At 39.1% G+C, this 14,800-nt stretch overlaps 1 protein-coding gene across 2 annotated transcripts in view; it reads right to left on the reverse strand.

Moving 5' to 3' along the window:
- Nucleotides 1–1,016: 1,016 nt before the first annotated feature.
- LOC115227315 overlaps nucleotides 1,017–14,800 on the reverse strand; it is a 210,815-nt gene continuing 197,031 nt past the window's right edge. For both annotated transcript variants that reach the window (XM_036500679.1, XM_036500678.1), the window contains exons 13-16: nucleotides 10,605–10,779; nucleotides 4,259–4,440; nucleotides 2,881–2,926; nucleotides 1,017–2,014 (exon numbers count right to left, since the gene is read on the reverse strand). In XM_036500679.1, the coding sequence (XP_036356572.1) occupies nucleotides 1,951–2,014; nucleotides 2,881–2,926; nucleotides 4,259–4,440; nucleotides 10,605–10,779 (467 nt within the window). In that variant the 3' untranslated portion in view covers nucleotides 1,017–1,950. The remainder of the gene's footprint in view (nucleotides 2,015–2,880; nucleotides 2,927–4,258; nucleotides 4,441–10,604; nucleotides 10,780–14,800) is intronic.

Raw genomic sequence — 14,800 nt, forward strand, 5'->3', positions numbered from 1 at the left:
CATTTCAATCTGTTTTAGGGTTAGGGTTAGTTAGGGTTAGGGTTAGGGTTAGGGGTGGGGGGAAGGGTATCTTTTTTTTCTTCAGAAATGTAAATAAACCCAATCTGTTTCTTAAACAAGGGACATATTCATACGGCACAGAATATTTTCACCTCAATAGACGTCATTGATTGGTTGAAATTGCAGAAATTGAAGAAAAAAAACAACAAATATCTTACAAACCAAAGAATTTTCTCAATAAAGCCAAGAGAAAAAGATGTTTTATAAACACATTCTACCAGTATACGAAGTTTAAAAGAGTTTAGTTACGTGGAAATTATTTTAAAAAACTGCCGTTCAAACCGAAAAGATCCCCGTGTTTCTTATGAATCCATAGTTTAGGCTAAATTAACTCTTATAAACAAATATCAATTTTGAAGCGAGCAGATGATAAACAATTGCTCTTGTGCACATGCGTTAAGCGATGGTCGCAAAAAAAAAAAAACTTTTCACTATCAACGCACCACCACCATCATCACTAAAATTTTCAGTAACAAAGCTTATTTCATTTCACTTCAGTTGTTTGTTTATACCTACTTTTTCTTGCTGTCGATATTTTATTTGTTTGTTTATTTGTTGAGCGAAGCGGTCTTCGTCCCAGAGTGGGAGAAGTCCAAAACGTGGTCCTTTGCTATTCGCAAGACCCGCAGAAGAGAAAGCAGGTCAGCTCCCGACACCGAGAGCATCGACGGATAGATGAATGCGTATTAAGGTTCAGCGGTTGCGTAGAAAGTCGGGGACAAGAAACATGAAGAAAGAGTGAGAGAAAGTAGGGGCGAAAGAGTACAACAGGGGTCGCACACATACATACATACATACATACATACATACATACATACATACATACATACATACATACATACACATAGCATAAGCTCATTTTTCCACGCACACATATATGACTTATCTACAAATTGGTTTCTTATATGCACAGTATTTCTAAACAGATGGAATAATTTATTGAATGGACACCAGTGTATTATTGGTACATAAATTAACGATCCCCGAAGAAAGGAAAAATAATATTGCTTCCTGCAGCCATTTGAAGTCATAACGAAGTGGGATGAAACTATATGCTTCGATCGTAGATAGTAGCCATTTTATTTAGCCAGCACCCTTAATTCAATTCTGCTGAATGCTGCATAAAGTCACAACATACCCTATCCCTCATTTGAAGATTTGAACTCTTTTGCTTAAGTATAAAGTCAATTAGACCTTTAAAACTTAATAATGTTAATTAAGACATATCAACACGATCAGCTACATTGAGAATACTTCTGTATTTCATATGTATCATAGCAGCACATTAATCATAGGTCTACGTTGGTCGTAAGTAGACATTTTTCCTTGTCGTAACTTCGCATTAATCACAGTTTCATAATGATTGATATTAGTCATAAGTCATTGGCCCATACTGGTCATAGGTTCATAATAATCATAGTTTGTATTAATCCTGGTCATACGTTAATGTTGATCATAGTTTTCCCTGATCAACACTAGTCATAAGTTCGTATTGGTAATAAGTCAATACAGGTTCAAGATTTATACTGACTCAGAAAGTAAAAATTCACACTGAACACGGCTTAATACTAGTCATAAATTCACAGTCGTCATAAGACAACATTGGTCATAGGTATGTAAATACTGGTCCTACTATTCACTTCGATTGATAATTTCACACTGATTAACTCAATCATAAATCCACACTAGTAATAGTACACTGGTTCTGATCATAAGTTCATTAGTCGATACTGATCATGTGTCTATTTTTGCTCGATTATGACCGAATCTGAAAGCTAGAACAATTAGATCGATGTAGGAAATACTTTCAATTTTCCGGTTTGGCACAGTAATTCTTCCAAAGGTCGCATGATGATATAAACAGGTTCTGCATCCTAGAAGTTTTTACGGTTAGCACGGCACCCAAGCCATAACAATTTTGTTGTATGTCACAAATACACCTTTGTTGGGTTTACTGAAAATATAAACATAAACAGCAATATAATCAGCTTCACCTCTAAACAAAAACAATGTATAATACAAAAAAAAACTGGGAAAGGCTGAAACAGCTAAGACTCAAAGAAAAAAAATTCAATTTTTTTTTCTCTTGCCCTTGTTTATAAATTATTTATAAATTTAATCTTTAAAGGTATTTTTTAATATGCTGGCCATTGATAGAATTTTTTTCGAAAAATTTTATCCTATATTAGATGTAAATTTAATAGTGTTCACTTCCGGAGTATCTCACTCTATGAGAGTTTTCAGTCTGATCGCACGTGTCTCGAGGTGTGCTGGAGAATTTCTAATTTGGATATATTTGGGGTACTTAAGTGTGCCCATGACTTAGTGTTTGCTTCTTCCATGGATATAAGAAAGTATTTCATTTTTTTCTTACCGTATTTATCGCTTACGAGGAGAAAATTCTTATGAATTTACTATGAAATCGGGACGGATACGATAATAACGGAATTTTTTTAGAAATTTCTGTCGGCTTACTTCGAGACACGTGCTTATAGTGATAAATTATATGGTTATTGACGATTTGTCTATTTTCGGCATATTTGGCATTAGAATTTTGTTTTTCTTTTGCCCTTGTTTATAAGTTGTATATATATATATATGTAAGTACACGTCCGCATATACACATATATACATATACACACATACATATAGATACGTACATACACCCAGACACACACGTAGACACACATAGATACATATATATATATATATAGACACACATATATATATGTGTGTGTGTGTGTGTGTAATGGTATATGTGTGTATGTGTAGAGGTAATCTGTGTGTAAATGCTTAAATTGAATAGAAGAGTGCTCTTACCATTTGAAATATCTGTTTCCTTCAAACACACCATCATGTTTACCATCTGTAAAAAAAAGATCGGATCGTTGAGAACTTACTGTGTAACCCAGAGAATTCTGGGAACTATGGAATAAATGGAATCAATAACTTGCGACAGTAGAGACGAAATAATGCCGTGTAGTAAATACTGCACGGCAGACATTTTGAAATTGATAAAAATCAAGTAGCTGTCAAACGCTGATTTAATCGATTACACCTCTTCCTAAATGTGCAGCTTTGTGCCTATGACAGAGATCGATTTGATGGTGTTTGGATCATTTTATTATTAGCTTGGGAATTCCTGACCGCCTTCTTTATTATCGTTGAATAGGAAAAGAAAATCTGGAGATTGAAACAGCAAGAATGTGTAACATGAAGACATTATATGAACGTTGAGAGTTCTGAAGTAAGGGAGCAAGTAAAAAAAAATCAAGAACTGGCTAGAAAAACCTCCTATAGGTGAAGTTTAGATAATAACAATCCTAAGAATTGCCCTTAATTCTCGGAAACATATCTGCTGAAGCTGTTCTAATCGTTTCAATACTAAGGCTCCCAATTATTTACATGAAATTTTCTCCGGACCCCATGTTTTGGAAAGGTCTGCCGGATCTTTTCGATTTGAACGGCAGTTTCTTCTAGCGGTGTCATATGAAATTGTCACCCATAATTATGACCCTAGTATCGATCTATTGCAGTTCAATCTGTTTTAGGGTTAGGGTTAGTTAGGGTTAGGGTTAGGGGTGGGGGAAGGGTATCTTTTTTCTTTCACAAATGTAAATAAACTCGATCTGTTTCTTAGACGAGGAACATATTCATACGGCACAGAATGTTTTCACCTCAATAGACCGTCACTGATTGGTTGAAATTGCAGAAATTGAAGAAAAAAAAAACAACAAATATCTTACAAACTATAGAATTTTCTCAATAAAGCCAAGAGAAAAAGATGTTTTATAAACACATTCTACCACTATACGAAGTTTAAAAGTGTTTAGTTACGTGGAAATTATTTTAAAAAAACTGCCGTTCAAACCGAACAGATCCGGTCTGCCTATTTAACAAGCCAATTTTATTAGCAACAGATTTCCTAGTTTTTTTTTATTCTCTCACTTGAAAGAAGTATGCAACTAAATAATTATATATAACAATCTACATTTTTCAGTGCGGCTTTTTCAAATTTCGAATACAGCTGCTGCACGTTTAAACAATTCTAGGAGAACAGCTGATACCTAAAGTAACAGAAAGAAGAAAGACATATATCGAAATCTAAAGTAAAGTTAAAGAAAATCTTTGGTACGGTGAGTCACATGTAACTTTAACATGATAATTACGATGTTAATAAGAGATAATTAGTAGTTACCGTCTTGATGTAGTTCAATCCCTATATAGGTATCCGAGCGACCAGATAGTGGGCCAATAAACTTCACAATCCCTTGAGATATTTTGCCGCCATATTTGGAGAATTTCACAATATCTCCCAAATGAATGTCGTCTGGGGATTGAGGGACATAAGGTCTTTTCCCTTGGGTCAATGACCATTGCCTGTCCGGAAGAGAAGATTAAGTTATATCAGTCATAGGTAAATAAGTGATAACTAATATATATATATACATATGGAGAGAATATGTCAGAAAAATGTAGAGCCAGTGGAACTTGGAACGAGACAGTGGCACACATTGTGACAGAATGCCCCAAGCTGTAACAAGAAGAATATAAGAAATGGAGGCATGACCAGGTTATTAAAAAGCAGTTTTACACTAGAAACTGTACCAGGAATGGGGATCTGAAACTGGAAACACATGGTACAATAATCGAATCGAAAGAGTACTGGAGTCGGAGAAATGTAACTTACCTATTCAAACGGACTTACCTATTCAAACGGACAAGAAGTTAGAAAATAATTGACCAGAATACAACTTGCTGAGTGATATCCACCATAGCTTTCGACCAGGTGGGAGCTGCCTGACCCAGCTCTTACAGTATTATAACTGGGTGTTGAGGCAGTTACTCAACAAATCAAATGTGGACGTAATATACCTTGAGTTTGCAAAAACTTTTGATATGCCACAGACTGCGTGATCTAGACATAGCTGGGATATTTGGTACTGTGCAGTGTCGTGGAGAGTGATTACATGACTTTCTAAAAGATAGAAGTCAGGCAGTAGTGGCCAATGGAGCCACCTTAAAGAAAACACAAATAGTGAGTGGTGTTCCACATGGCACTGTCTTGGGACTACTGCTTTTCATAGTGGCCCTTTCAGATATGCCCCCAGCTGCCCGGATAGCTACCCTTGCTACGAAAGTCTCGCAGAAAAAACAGAACCCCAGCGATATTGCACACCTGCAGCAAAAGTTGGACTCAATTTGAAGATACGCTGACAATAATATGCAGTTTAATGCTGCAAAATTCCAAGCCCTGTACTACCAGCATCCAAGACTGAATATAAAACTTACAGGGTACACTAGCCCATGGGATTACAATTCCAGAGCCTAAATCAGTGAGTGACCTGGGTATTGATATGAGTGGTGATACCTCTTTCCAAGTGCACACAACCAGGATGACAACAAAGTGCAGACGACTGGCTGGATGGATCCTGAAAACGTTCAGAATCAGAGAGAAGGAAACCACGATGGTCCTCTGGAGGACATTCGCCCTCAGCCGCCTAGCTTATTGCTCCCAGCAATGGTCACCCAACAGTGTGAAATTAAAAGTGGCCCTTGAAGCAATCTAGCAAAGCTTCACAAAGAAGATCGTCTCATTGCAACAGCTCAGCTACTGGGAACGGCTGAAACAGCTAAGACTCAACACCCTGGAGCGAAGGCGGGAGAGCTATGTAGTAATATGCATCTGGAAAATCCTGGAAAAAATTGTGCCAAATTTTGGTATTGAAAGCGACATCAAGGCCAGAACGGCTCGACACTGCAAAGTACCAAATATCCCAGCAATGCCATTATGCCTCAAGACCAGTTACTGCAACAGCTTGGACTTCAGGGGCCCACAGCATTTTAATATTCTCTCAAAGAGCCTGAGGGACCTACACAAAGTGGATGTAAGTGTTTTCAAATCAAAACTGAACCTCTTCCTGTCGAGAATCCCAGATGAACCTACCTCACGGCAAGAGGTGAAAATGAGTGTAGTGACATCAAACCCCCTTATTCATCAAAGGCCACATATTAGTGGAGGTTCTCAATAATAACAATGTAGCAAAACAGCAGTGCCCCAGTATGGCCGCAGCTCTGAGCTGAAACTTAAAAAAAAACAAACATAAAAATTATAGATAAGGAAAAACGAAGTTGCTTACTAATCGACCCACCATGCTAATTTGATTCTAAGATCGTAATGAAAGGGGGGGGGGAGCAAACAAAAAAACAATCCCTTAAAATTTAAAACAGGAACATGTGAACAGTAAGGATCGTGCCTATACTAATTGATGCGTAGGGAACAGTAAGCCAAGATGCAGACAAATGACTGAATGAGATTGAAATAGAATGCTCGGTATGGCTCCTACAGAAAATTTGTCTTTTAGGGACAGCAAGGATTATCAGGAAGGCTCTAAGCACTCGAAAAACTGCTGAAAAATTACAGGGTTAGAGGTTGTAATCAGTTACCCACATAAACACTACAAGGAATCAGACCGATCCTGAGCAAAACCAAAATAATAAATACCAGGCAGTGGCTCTCATGGCTTCTGATCTTAACTGATTGGAAGTGCTAACATTTACATGCTTTGTCTTGGTGTAAAAGATGCGCAACAACAAATTTTCTGCTCAAAGACCTACTTATCAATAAATGTAGTCCCCCTGATACAAAAGCGATTCCAATAACAGTCAATCAAGTCACTTCACAGCTCCAAGATTACCCTGACTATCAAAAGCACGCGCCCTCTCTCATGTTTTCCAGTCTACAGGTGCGTTCTTAGAGTAGGATCCCTCACTCAAACCATTTTTGCCACAGTCACCCATCTTTCCAGAAATTCACATGGAGGTAGCATTTTGCTCACCACTCTCATTTTCCTTTCCAAGTGGGACTTAGAAAATCGATGAGTACCTGATCGAAATGGTAGGTATCTTTCCTCAATCCTTTCAGTGTCATCAACCGCACAAGCTCTTTCATCATAAGCACTAGTTAAGGGAACACCACCTGCCCTGCCTTGTTAAAGATAGGTGGTGGGGGGTAATCCTTAAGATGAATTCGGTCGATAGTCGAATTCGTTCCACATGCAATAATAACAACGATCCGTCATAACTCCACAAATCAACAATACTCGGACACTGCATGAATTGCACGCAGAACGGTTTCGCCGCTCTACGTGCATCTCGGTCAGACCCGCCGGACAGCACCGTCATGCTTGGAGAGTTTATCTCGAACTTGCAGTGCTCTTCGGTAACAAGTGGATGGTCACGATTGGAATGCGCTTGATAGCAGGTCTGGTTGTTGAACGCTGTACTAAAGTTAAACAAGGACAGAAACTATACTGCTGTTGTTTAGCCCTCGGTATACCTTATCTAGCGGAGCTTTTATCAAAGGTGTAGCAGGAACCTATTGCTTTATTACCCACAAGGGGCTAAACACAGAGGGGACAAACAAGGACAGACATAGGTATTAAGTCGATTACATCGACCCCAGTGCGTAACTGGTACTTAATGTATCGACCCCGAAAGGGTGAAAGGCAAAGTCGACCTCAGCGGAATTTGAACTCACAACGTAACGCAGACGAACTAAACCGCTAAGCATTTCGCCCGGCGTGCTAACGTTTCTGCCAGCTCGCCGTGTAGCAGGAACCATCATCTACCTATGACTTCAGTATATAATTTATGACGATGTTTTTTCAGGTCGATAGGGTGTTAAATGAGGTAAACTTAGCCACAATTTCGATAGGGTGTTAAATGAGGTAAACTTAGCCACAATTTCGATAGGGTGTTAAATGAGGTAAACTTAGCCACAATTTCGATAGGGTGTTAAATGAGGCAAACTTAGCCACAATTTCGATAGGGTGTTAAATGAGGTAAACTAGCCACAATTTCGATAGGGTGTTAAATGAGGTAAACTTAGCCACAATTTCGATAGGGTGTTAAATGAGGTAAACTTAGCCACAATTTCGATAGGTGTTAAATGAGTAAACTTAGCCATAATTTCGATAGGGTGTTAAATGAGGTAAACTTAGCCACAATTTCGATAGGGTGTTAATGAGGTAACTTAGCCACAATTTCGATAGGGTGTTAAATGAGGTAAACTAGCTACAATTTCGATAGGGTGTTAAATGAGGTAAACTTAGCCACAATTTCGATAGGGTGTTAAATGAGGTAAACTTAACCACAATTTCGATAGGGTGTTAAATGAGGTAAACATAGCCACATTTCGATAGGGTGTTAAATGGGTAAACTTAGCCACAATTTCGATAGGGTGTTAAATGAGGTAAACTTAGCCACAATTTCGATAGGGTGTTAAATGAGGTAAACTTAGCCATAATTTCGATAGGGTGTTAAATGAGGTAAACTTAGCCACAATTTCGATAGGGTGTTAAATGAGGTAAACTTAGCCACAATTTCGATAGGGTGTTAAATGAGTAAACTTAGCTACAATTTCGATAGGGTGTTAAATGAGGTAAACTTAGCCACAATTCGATAGGGTGTTAAATGAGGTAACTTAACCACAATTTCGATAGGTGTTAAATGAGGTAAACATAGCCACAATTTCGATAGGGTGTTAAATGAGGTAAACTTAGCCACAATTTCGATAGGGTTTTAAATGAGGTAAACTTAGCCACAATTTCGATAGGGTGTTTAAATGAGGTAAACTTAACCACAATTTTCGATAGTGTTAATGAGGTAACATAGCCACAATTTCGATAGGGTGTTAAATGAGGTAAACTTAGCCACAATTTCGATAGGGTGTTAAATGAGGTAAACTTAGCCACATTTCGATAGGGTGTTAAATGAGGTAAACGTACCACAATTTCGATAGGGTGTTAAATGAGGTAAACTTAGCCACAATTTCGATAGGGTGTTAAATGAGGTAAACTTAGCCACAATTTCGTAGGGTGTTAAATGAGGTAAACGTAGCCACAATTTCGATAGGTGTTGAATGAGGTAAACTTAGCCACAATTTCGATAGGGTGTTAAATGAGGTAAACGTAGCCACAATTTCGATAGGGTGTTAAATGAGGTAAACTTAGCCACAATTTCGATAGGGTGTTAAATGAGGTAAACTTAGCCACAATCTCGATAGGGTGTTAAATGAGGTAAACTTAGCCACAATTTCGATAGGGTGTTAAATGAGGTAAACTTAGCCACAATTTCGATAGGGTGTTAAATGAGGTAAACTTAACCACAATTTCGATAGGGTGTTAAATGAGGTAAACGTAGCCACAATTTCGATAGGGTGTTAAATGAGGTAGACTTAGCCACAATTTCGATAGGGTGTTAAATGAGGTAAACTTAGCCACAATTTCGATAGGGTGTTAAATGAGGTAAACTTAGCCACAATTTCGATAGGGTGTTAAATGAGGTAAACTTAGCCACAATTTCGATAGGGTGTTAAATGAGGTAAACTTAACCACAATTTGGATAGGGTGTTAAATGAGGTAAACGTAGCCACAATTTCGATAGGGTGTTAAATGAGGTAAACGTAGCCACAATTTCGATAGGGTGTTAAATGAGGTAAACGTAGCCACAATTTCGATAGGGTGTTAAATGAGGCAAACTTAGCCACAATTTCGATAGGGTGTTAAATGAGGTAAACTTAGCCACAATTTCGATAGGGTGTTAAATGAGGCAAACTTAGCCACAATTTCGATAGGGTGTTAAATGAGGTAAACGTAGCCACAATTTCGATAGGGTGTTAAATGAGGTAAACTTAGCCACAATTTCGATAGGGTGTTAAATGAGGTAAACTTAGCCACAATTTCGATAGGGTGTTAAATGAGGTAAACTTAGCCACAATTTCGATAGGGTGTTAAATGAGGTAGACTTAGCCACAATTTCGATAGGGTGTTAAATGAGGTAAACTTAGCCACAATTTCGATAGGGTGTTAAATGAGGTAAACATAGCCACAATTTCGATAGGGTGTTAAATGAGGTAAACTTAGCCACAATTTCTAGTCAGTGAAGTCTCAGCTCAGAGGTACTCCCGATGTCTCGTGCAATTGTGTATGATAACTCTGCGCATAGAAGTGTGATATGGCACTGTCCTGTGCAGTAGTTTTCATTAATTAATGTAATACAAGTTTGTCTATATGCTTGACTTTCTATGTCTTCTGTTTATGCCGGCATGTGTAGACCAGCGTGCCTCCGTGTAGATGTGAGCGAGCAATCACGTGTGAGAACGAACGAATGGAAACACGTGTGCAAGCTCACAATTTATCCGTGTATGCGAATGTACGCGCATGTGTGTGCATGAATGTATACGTGTATGAATGTATATGTGTGCCTGCATTTCTCAATATATCTGTATGCTTGTGTGTCAGCGTGTGTGCATGTGTATCGTGTTAAAATGTACGTATGTAAGTAAGTATTCCTGCATTCTTGCACCAATTTGCGCATACGTGTAAATGTGCTTGTATATGCGTGCATGCATGCATGCATGCATATGTCTGTGTGTAAATATATTATCGTTTGCGCGCGCGAGTGCGTGTGTATGCGTGTGTATTATGCGTGTGCGTAGAGTTTTTCTTCGAAGTACACAAGCGGTTGATTTATAATCTCACCGTTTGCTAGATTCACTTCCGGTTATAAACTTCCTGTTCGCTGGTTTTTCTTGCACTTTTTTAAGCCTATTCATGTAGTTGAGTTGCGTGGGGTGAGATGAGTGCAGCCTGGCAGTTCTGTTCTCTGCCACAATGGAATCTACTTGAAGTGTATCGGAAACGGCAGAATTCTTCACTGAAAACATATTAAAACTGGTTTTAATCTCATACGGACAACAACAACAACAGTAACCTCTTCCAATTCCTTCACATCATCATCATCATCATCATCATCACCATCATCATCATCATCATCATCATCATCATCATCATCATCATCATCATCACCATCATCATCATCATCATCATCATCATCATCATCATCATCATCATCATCATCATCACCACCACCACTACCACCACCACCATCGTCGGAATAGCATATCACAACAAAAGCAATGAAAATAAGCAGCAATAGCAGAACAAAACATTAGCAATAACAGCAGCAACAACAACAACAGCAACAACAACAACAACAACAACAGCAGCACCACCACCACTACCACCAACACCAACACCAACACCAACACAACTGTTATAAGAGCAGCAACAATAGACAACAATTACAACAGTAATCGGATGAGCAATAATAATCGCAGCTCAGTGAAAACAGTTGTCACAGCCGCAACGTTAGTTTCGAAACAACTTTAGCTACAGCAATAAGTACGGTTTTTAGTCCAAATTTATTAAAACAAAAACCGAGATTAAGCAATTCATCCTCCGACGTAGTCTCCTTGCTTTTCGATGCACGTCTTCCAGCGCGGGCCACAAGCGTGCTTATTGCATCGAGAAGAAGAAGAAGAAGAATTTTAGCTGGTTGCATAGTCATTTATGCACAGCTTCCTGCAATTTTTGTCCGTAACAAATCGACAATCTTGTAAAAGATTCCGTGGTGTCTGGGGAGAGTCATTTTCTTTTTGTGCCTTATTATGTAACACACTGACCGGTAAAATTTCTACTTATTTCTTATTTTTATTTTCCTAAAAGTTTCGTTGCGTCTTGCAACCTTTTCAATAGTCTTGCAACCTTTTTAATAGTCTTGCAACATTTTTAATAGTCTTGCAACCTTTTCAATAGTCAAGACTATTGAAAAGGTTGCAAGACGCAACGAAAATTTTAGGAAAATAAAAATAAGAAAAAAGTAGAAATTTTACCGGTGAGCGTGTTACATTATAAGGCACAAAAAGAAAATGACTCTCCCCACACACAACAGAATATGCTTCAACACACGAACTCATATAAAGAATCTTGTAAAAGATGTTTGAGTGCTCTAGAGAAGTGATAGCCGAAAGGGACGACATCTGAACTGTATGCAGGGTGTTTCAGAAACTCGAAACCCAAGTTCTCAATGGTTTCAACGGTGTGGGCGACTGTATATGGGCATGCACTATAGTGTAACAATAACATTTGCATTGACAATAGACCTCGGCGTTTGGTGCGAATTGCTGGTTCCAGTTTGTTGGCCAGCATTTTACTGTAGCCTTCATTGGTGACTGTAGACTCCTTTTCCAAGCAATGTTCTAGTACTGATCTTTTTGCGTCCCCAAAAACGGTTAGCATCACTTTTTCTTTTTGCGAAAGGTTGAGTTTAGAACTTCTTTCTCGATGGCGAACCCGGGTGTTTCCACTCTATACTCAGTCTTTTGGATTCTGACTCAAAATGAGGGTCCCGGGTATCATCTCTTGTTATTGTTCTCTCCAAATTAGCGTCGCCTTCATCGTTGTAGCGGTCGAATAAGCACTGACAGATCTCCACATGAAATGCACTTATGCGCCTCGGGAAGCTCACTTGGGGACCCATGTCGCAGAGACTTAACGAAGCCTGTTGCGAATGACTTCCTATGCAGAACCGTGGCCAATTTGCAGAGAACAGGCCACCTCATCGATAGTCATTCATCTGTTCGTCAGAACCATATCTCGAGCTTGTTGAATCTTCACACCAGTGGAGGAGGTGGATGGGCGTCCCGTTCTCTCTCCATGCCTCACGCTAGTACGGCCATTTTAAAACTTCTCGATCCACTCATACACACTTTTACGCGGTAGAATGCTGTTCCCCTATTGTACTGAAAGTCTGCAATAAATTTCAATCCCTTACACACCTTCAGACAAGGGAAATTAGATCCACTGTTCTCTGTCCTTCCTTGGTAACACAAGAAAGTTAACCCGAGCAATCTCAATTACATAATCCGAAGTGTCCCACCTGAAGGTAGTGCAGCCAATGTAAAGAAGGGTTTGGTGAAAGTGAGGATTAGTTTTGACTTCTCCTCGTAGCTACATCAGTAAAACTACTCTAAAAATAATGACATTAGCCACAACAACAATGAAAATAACCACAAGAAGGGTAATAACGGTTGCTTCTACAGCAATAATCCTTTCTACTATAGGCACAAGGCCAGAAATTTTGGCGGGAAGGGGCCAGTCAATTAGATCGACCCCAGTACGTAACTGACACTTAATTTATCGACCCCGAAAGGATGAAAGGCAAAGTCAACCTCGGCGGAATTTGAACTCAGAACGTAGCGACGGGTGAAATACCTATTTCTATTTCTTTACTACCCACAAGGGGCTAAACACAGAGAGGACAGACAAGGACACACAAACGGATTAAGTCGATTACATCGACCCCAGTGCGTAACTGCTACTTATTTAATCGACTCCGAAAGGATGAAAGGCAAAGTCGATCTCGGCGGAATTTGAACTCAGAACGTAGCGGCAGACGAAATACCCATTTCTTTACTACCCACAAGGGGCAAACACAGTGAGGACAAACAAGGACAGACAAACGGATTAAATCGATTATATCAACCCCAGTGCGTAACTGGTACTTATTTAATCGACCCCGAAAGGATGAAAGGCAAAGTCGACCTCGGCGGAATTTGAACTCAGAACGTAGCGACGGGCGAAATACCTATTTCTTTACTATCCACAAGGGGCTAAACACAGAGAGGACAAACAAGGACAATATTGATCCCAGTGCGTAACTGGTACTTATTTAATCGACCTCGAAAGGATGAAAGGCAAAGTCGACCTCGAGGGAATTTGAGCACAGAACGTAACGGCAGATGAAATACCGCTAAGCATTTCGCCTGGCGCGCTAACGATTTTGCCAGCTCGCCGCCTTTGCTTCTACATCAATAATAATAATAACAACAACAACAACTATAACAACTTTAATAACCACAACAATAACAGTAGCAGTAAGCAGAATAACACTAATAGTCACAACAACACCAGGAGTTGACATATGAATGATCGCATGAATAGTCCATTAGATTGTCACGTGAACATAGCAATCATGGAGTTGTAGATTAACCATGTAAATTAATTTATAGATTTCTCTGTCACTGGTTCATTGTGTCACAAACGTAGCTATTGAAAACGACTGTGCAGCCATTTAAATAGAGTGACATCGACGACATTGTGATTGACAGTTGATGACAAGCTCCGTTGACAGCGTTGACAGCACTGTGTGGGAGACAAACCTGATGGAAAATAGTTGACCAAACAATTTTTTTTTAAAATAAGCCTACCTCAATTTACGTCAACTCGTGTTACGTTCTTTTCGACTCTCTGACTCTCTTACTTGTTTCAGTCATTTGACTGCGGCCATGCTGGAGCACCGCCTTCAGTCGAGCAAATCGACCCCGGGACTTATTCTTTGTAAGCCCAGTACTTATTCTATCGGTCTCTTTAGTCGAACCGCTAAGTTACGGGGACGCAAACACACCAGCATCGGTTGTCAAGCAATGCTAGGGGGACAAACACAGACACACAAACATATACACACACACCCATACATATATACGACAGGCTTCTTTCAGTTTCCGTCTACCAAATCCACTCACAAGGCATTGGTCGGCCCGGGGCTATAGCAGAAGACACTTGCCCAAGATGCCACGGAGTGGGACTGAATTCGGAACCATGTGGTTGGTAAGCAAGCTACTTACCACACAGCCACTCCTGCGCCTATATCATTTGTTTAAAAAAAAATTAATGGGGAAAAAAACAAATTGATTGATGCGACTTTACGTCTCTTTCAGTCAGTATTTTTAGCTTAAAAATTACAAAAAAAGAACAAAAAAAAACTTAAAACCAATACTGAAATAGAAAATCAAATAAAATACATGAAAATACGTACAAACCATTTATTAAAGCAA

The sequence above is a fragment of the Octopus sinensis genome, linkage group LG2 (genome assembly GCF_006345805.1).
Source record: "Octopus sinensis linkage group LG2, ASM634580v1, whole genome shotgun sequence".
NCBI lineage: Eukaryota > Metazoa > Mollusca > Cephalopoda > Octopoda > Octopodidae > Octopus > Octopus sinensis.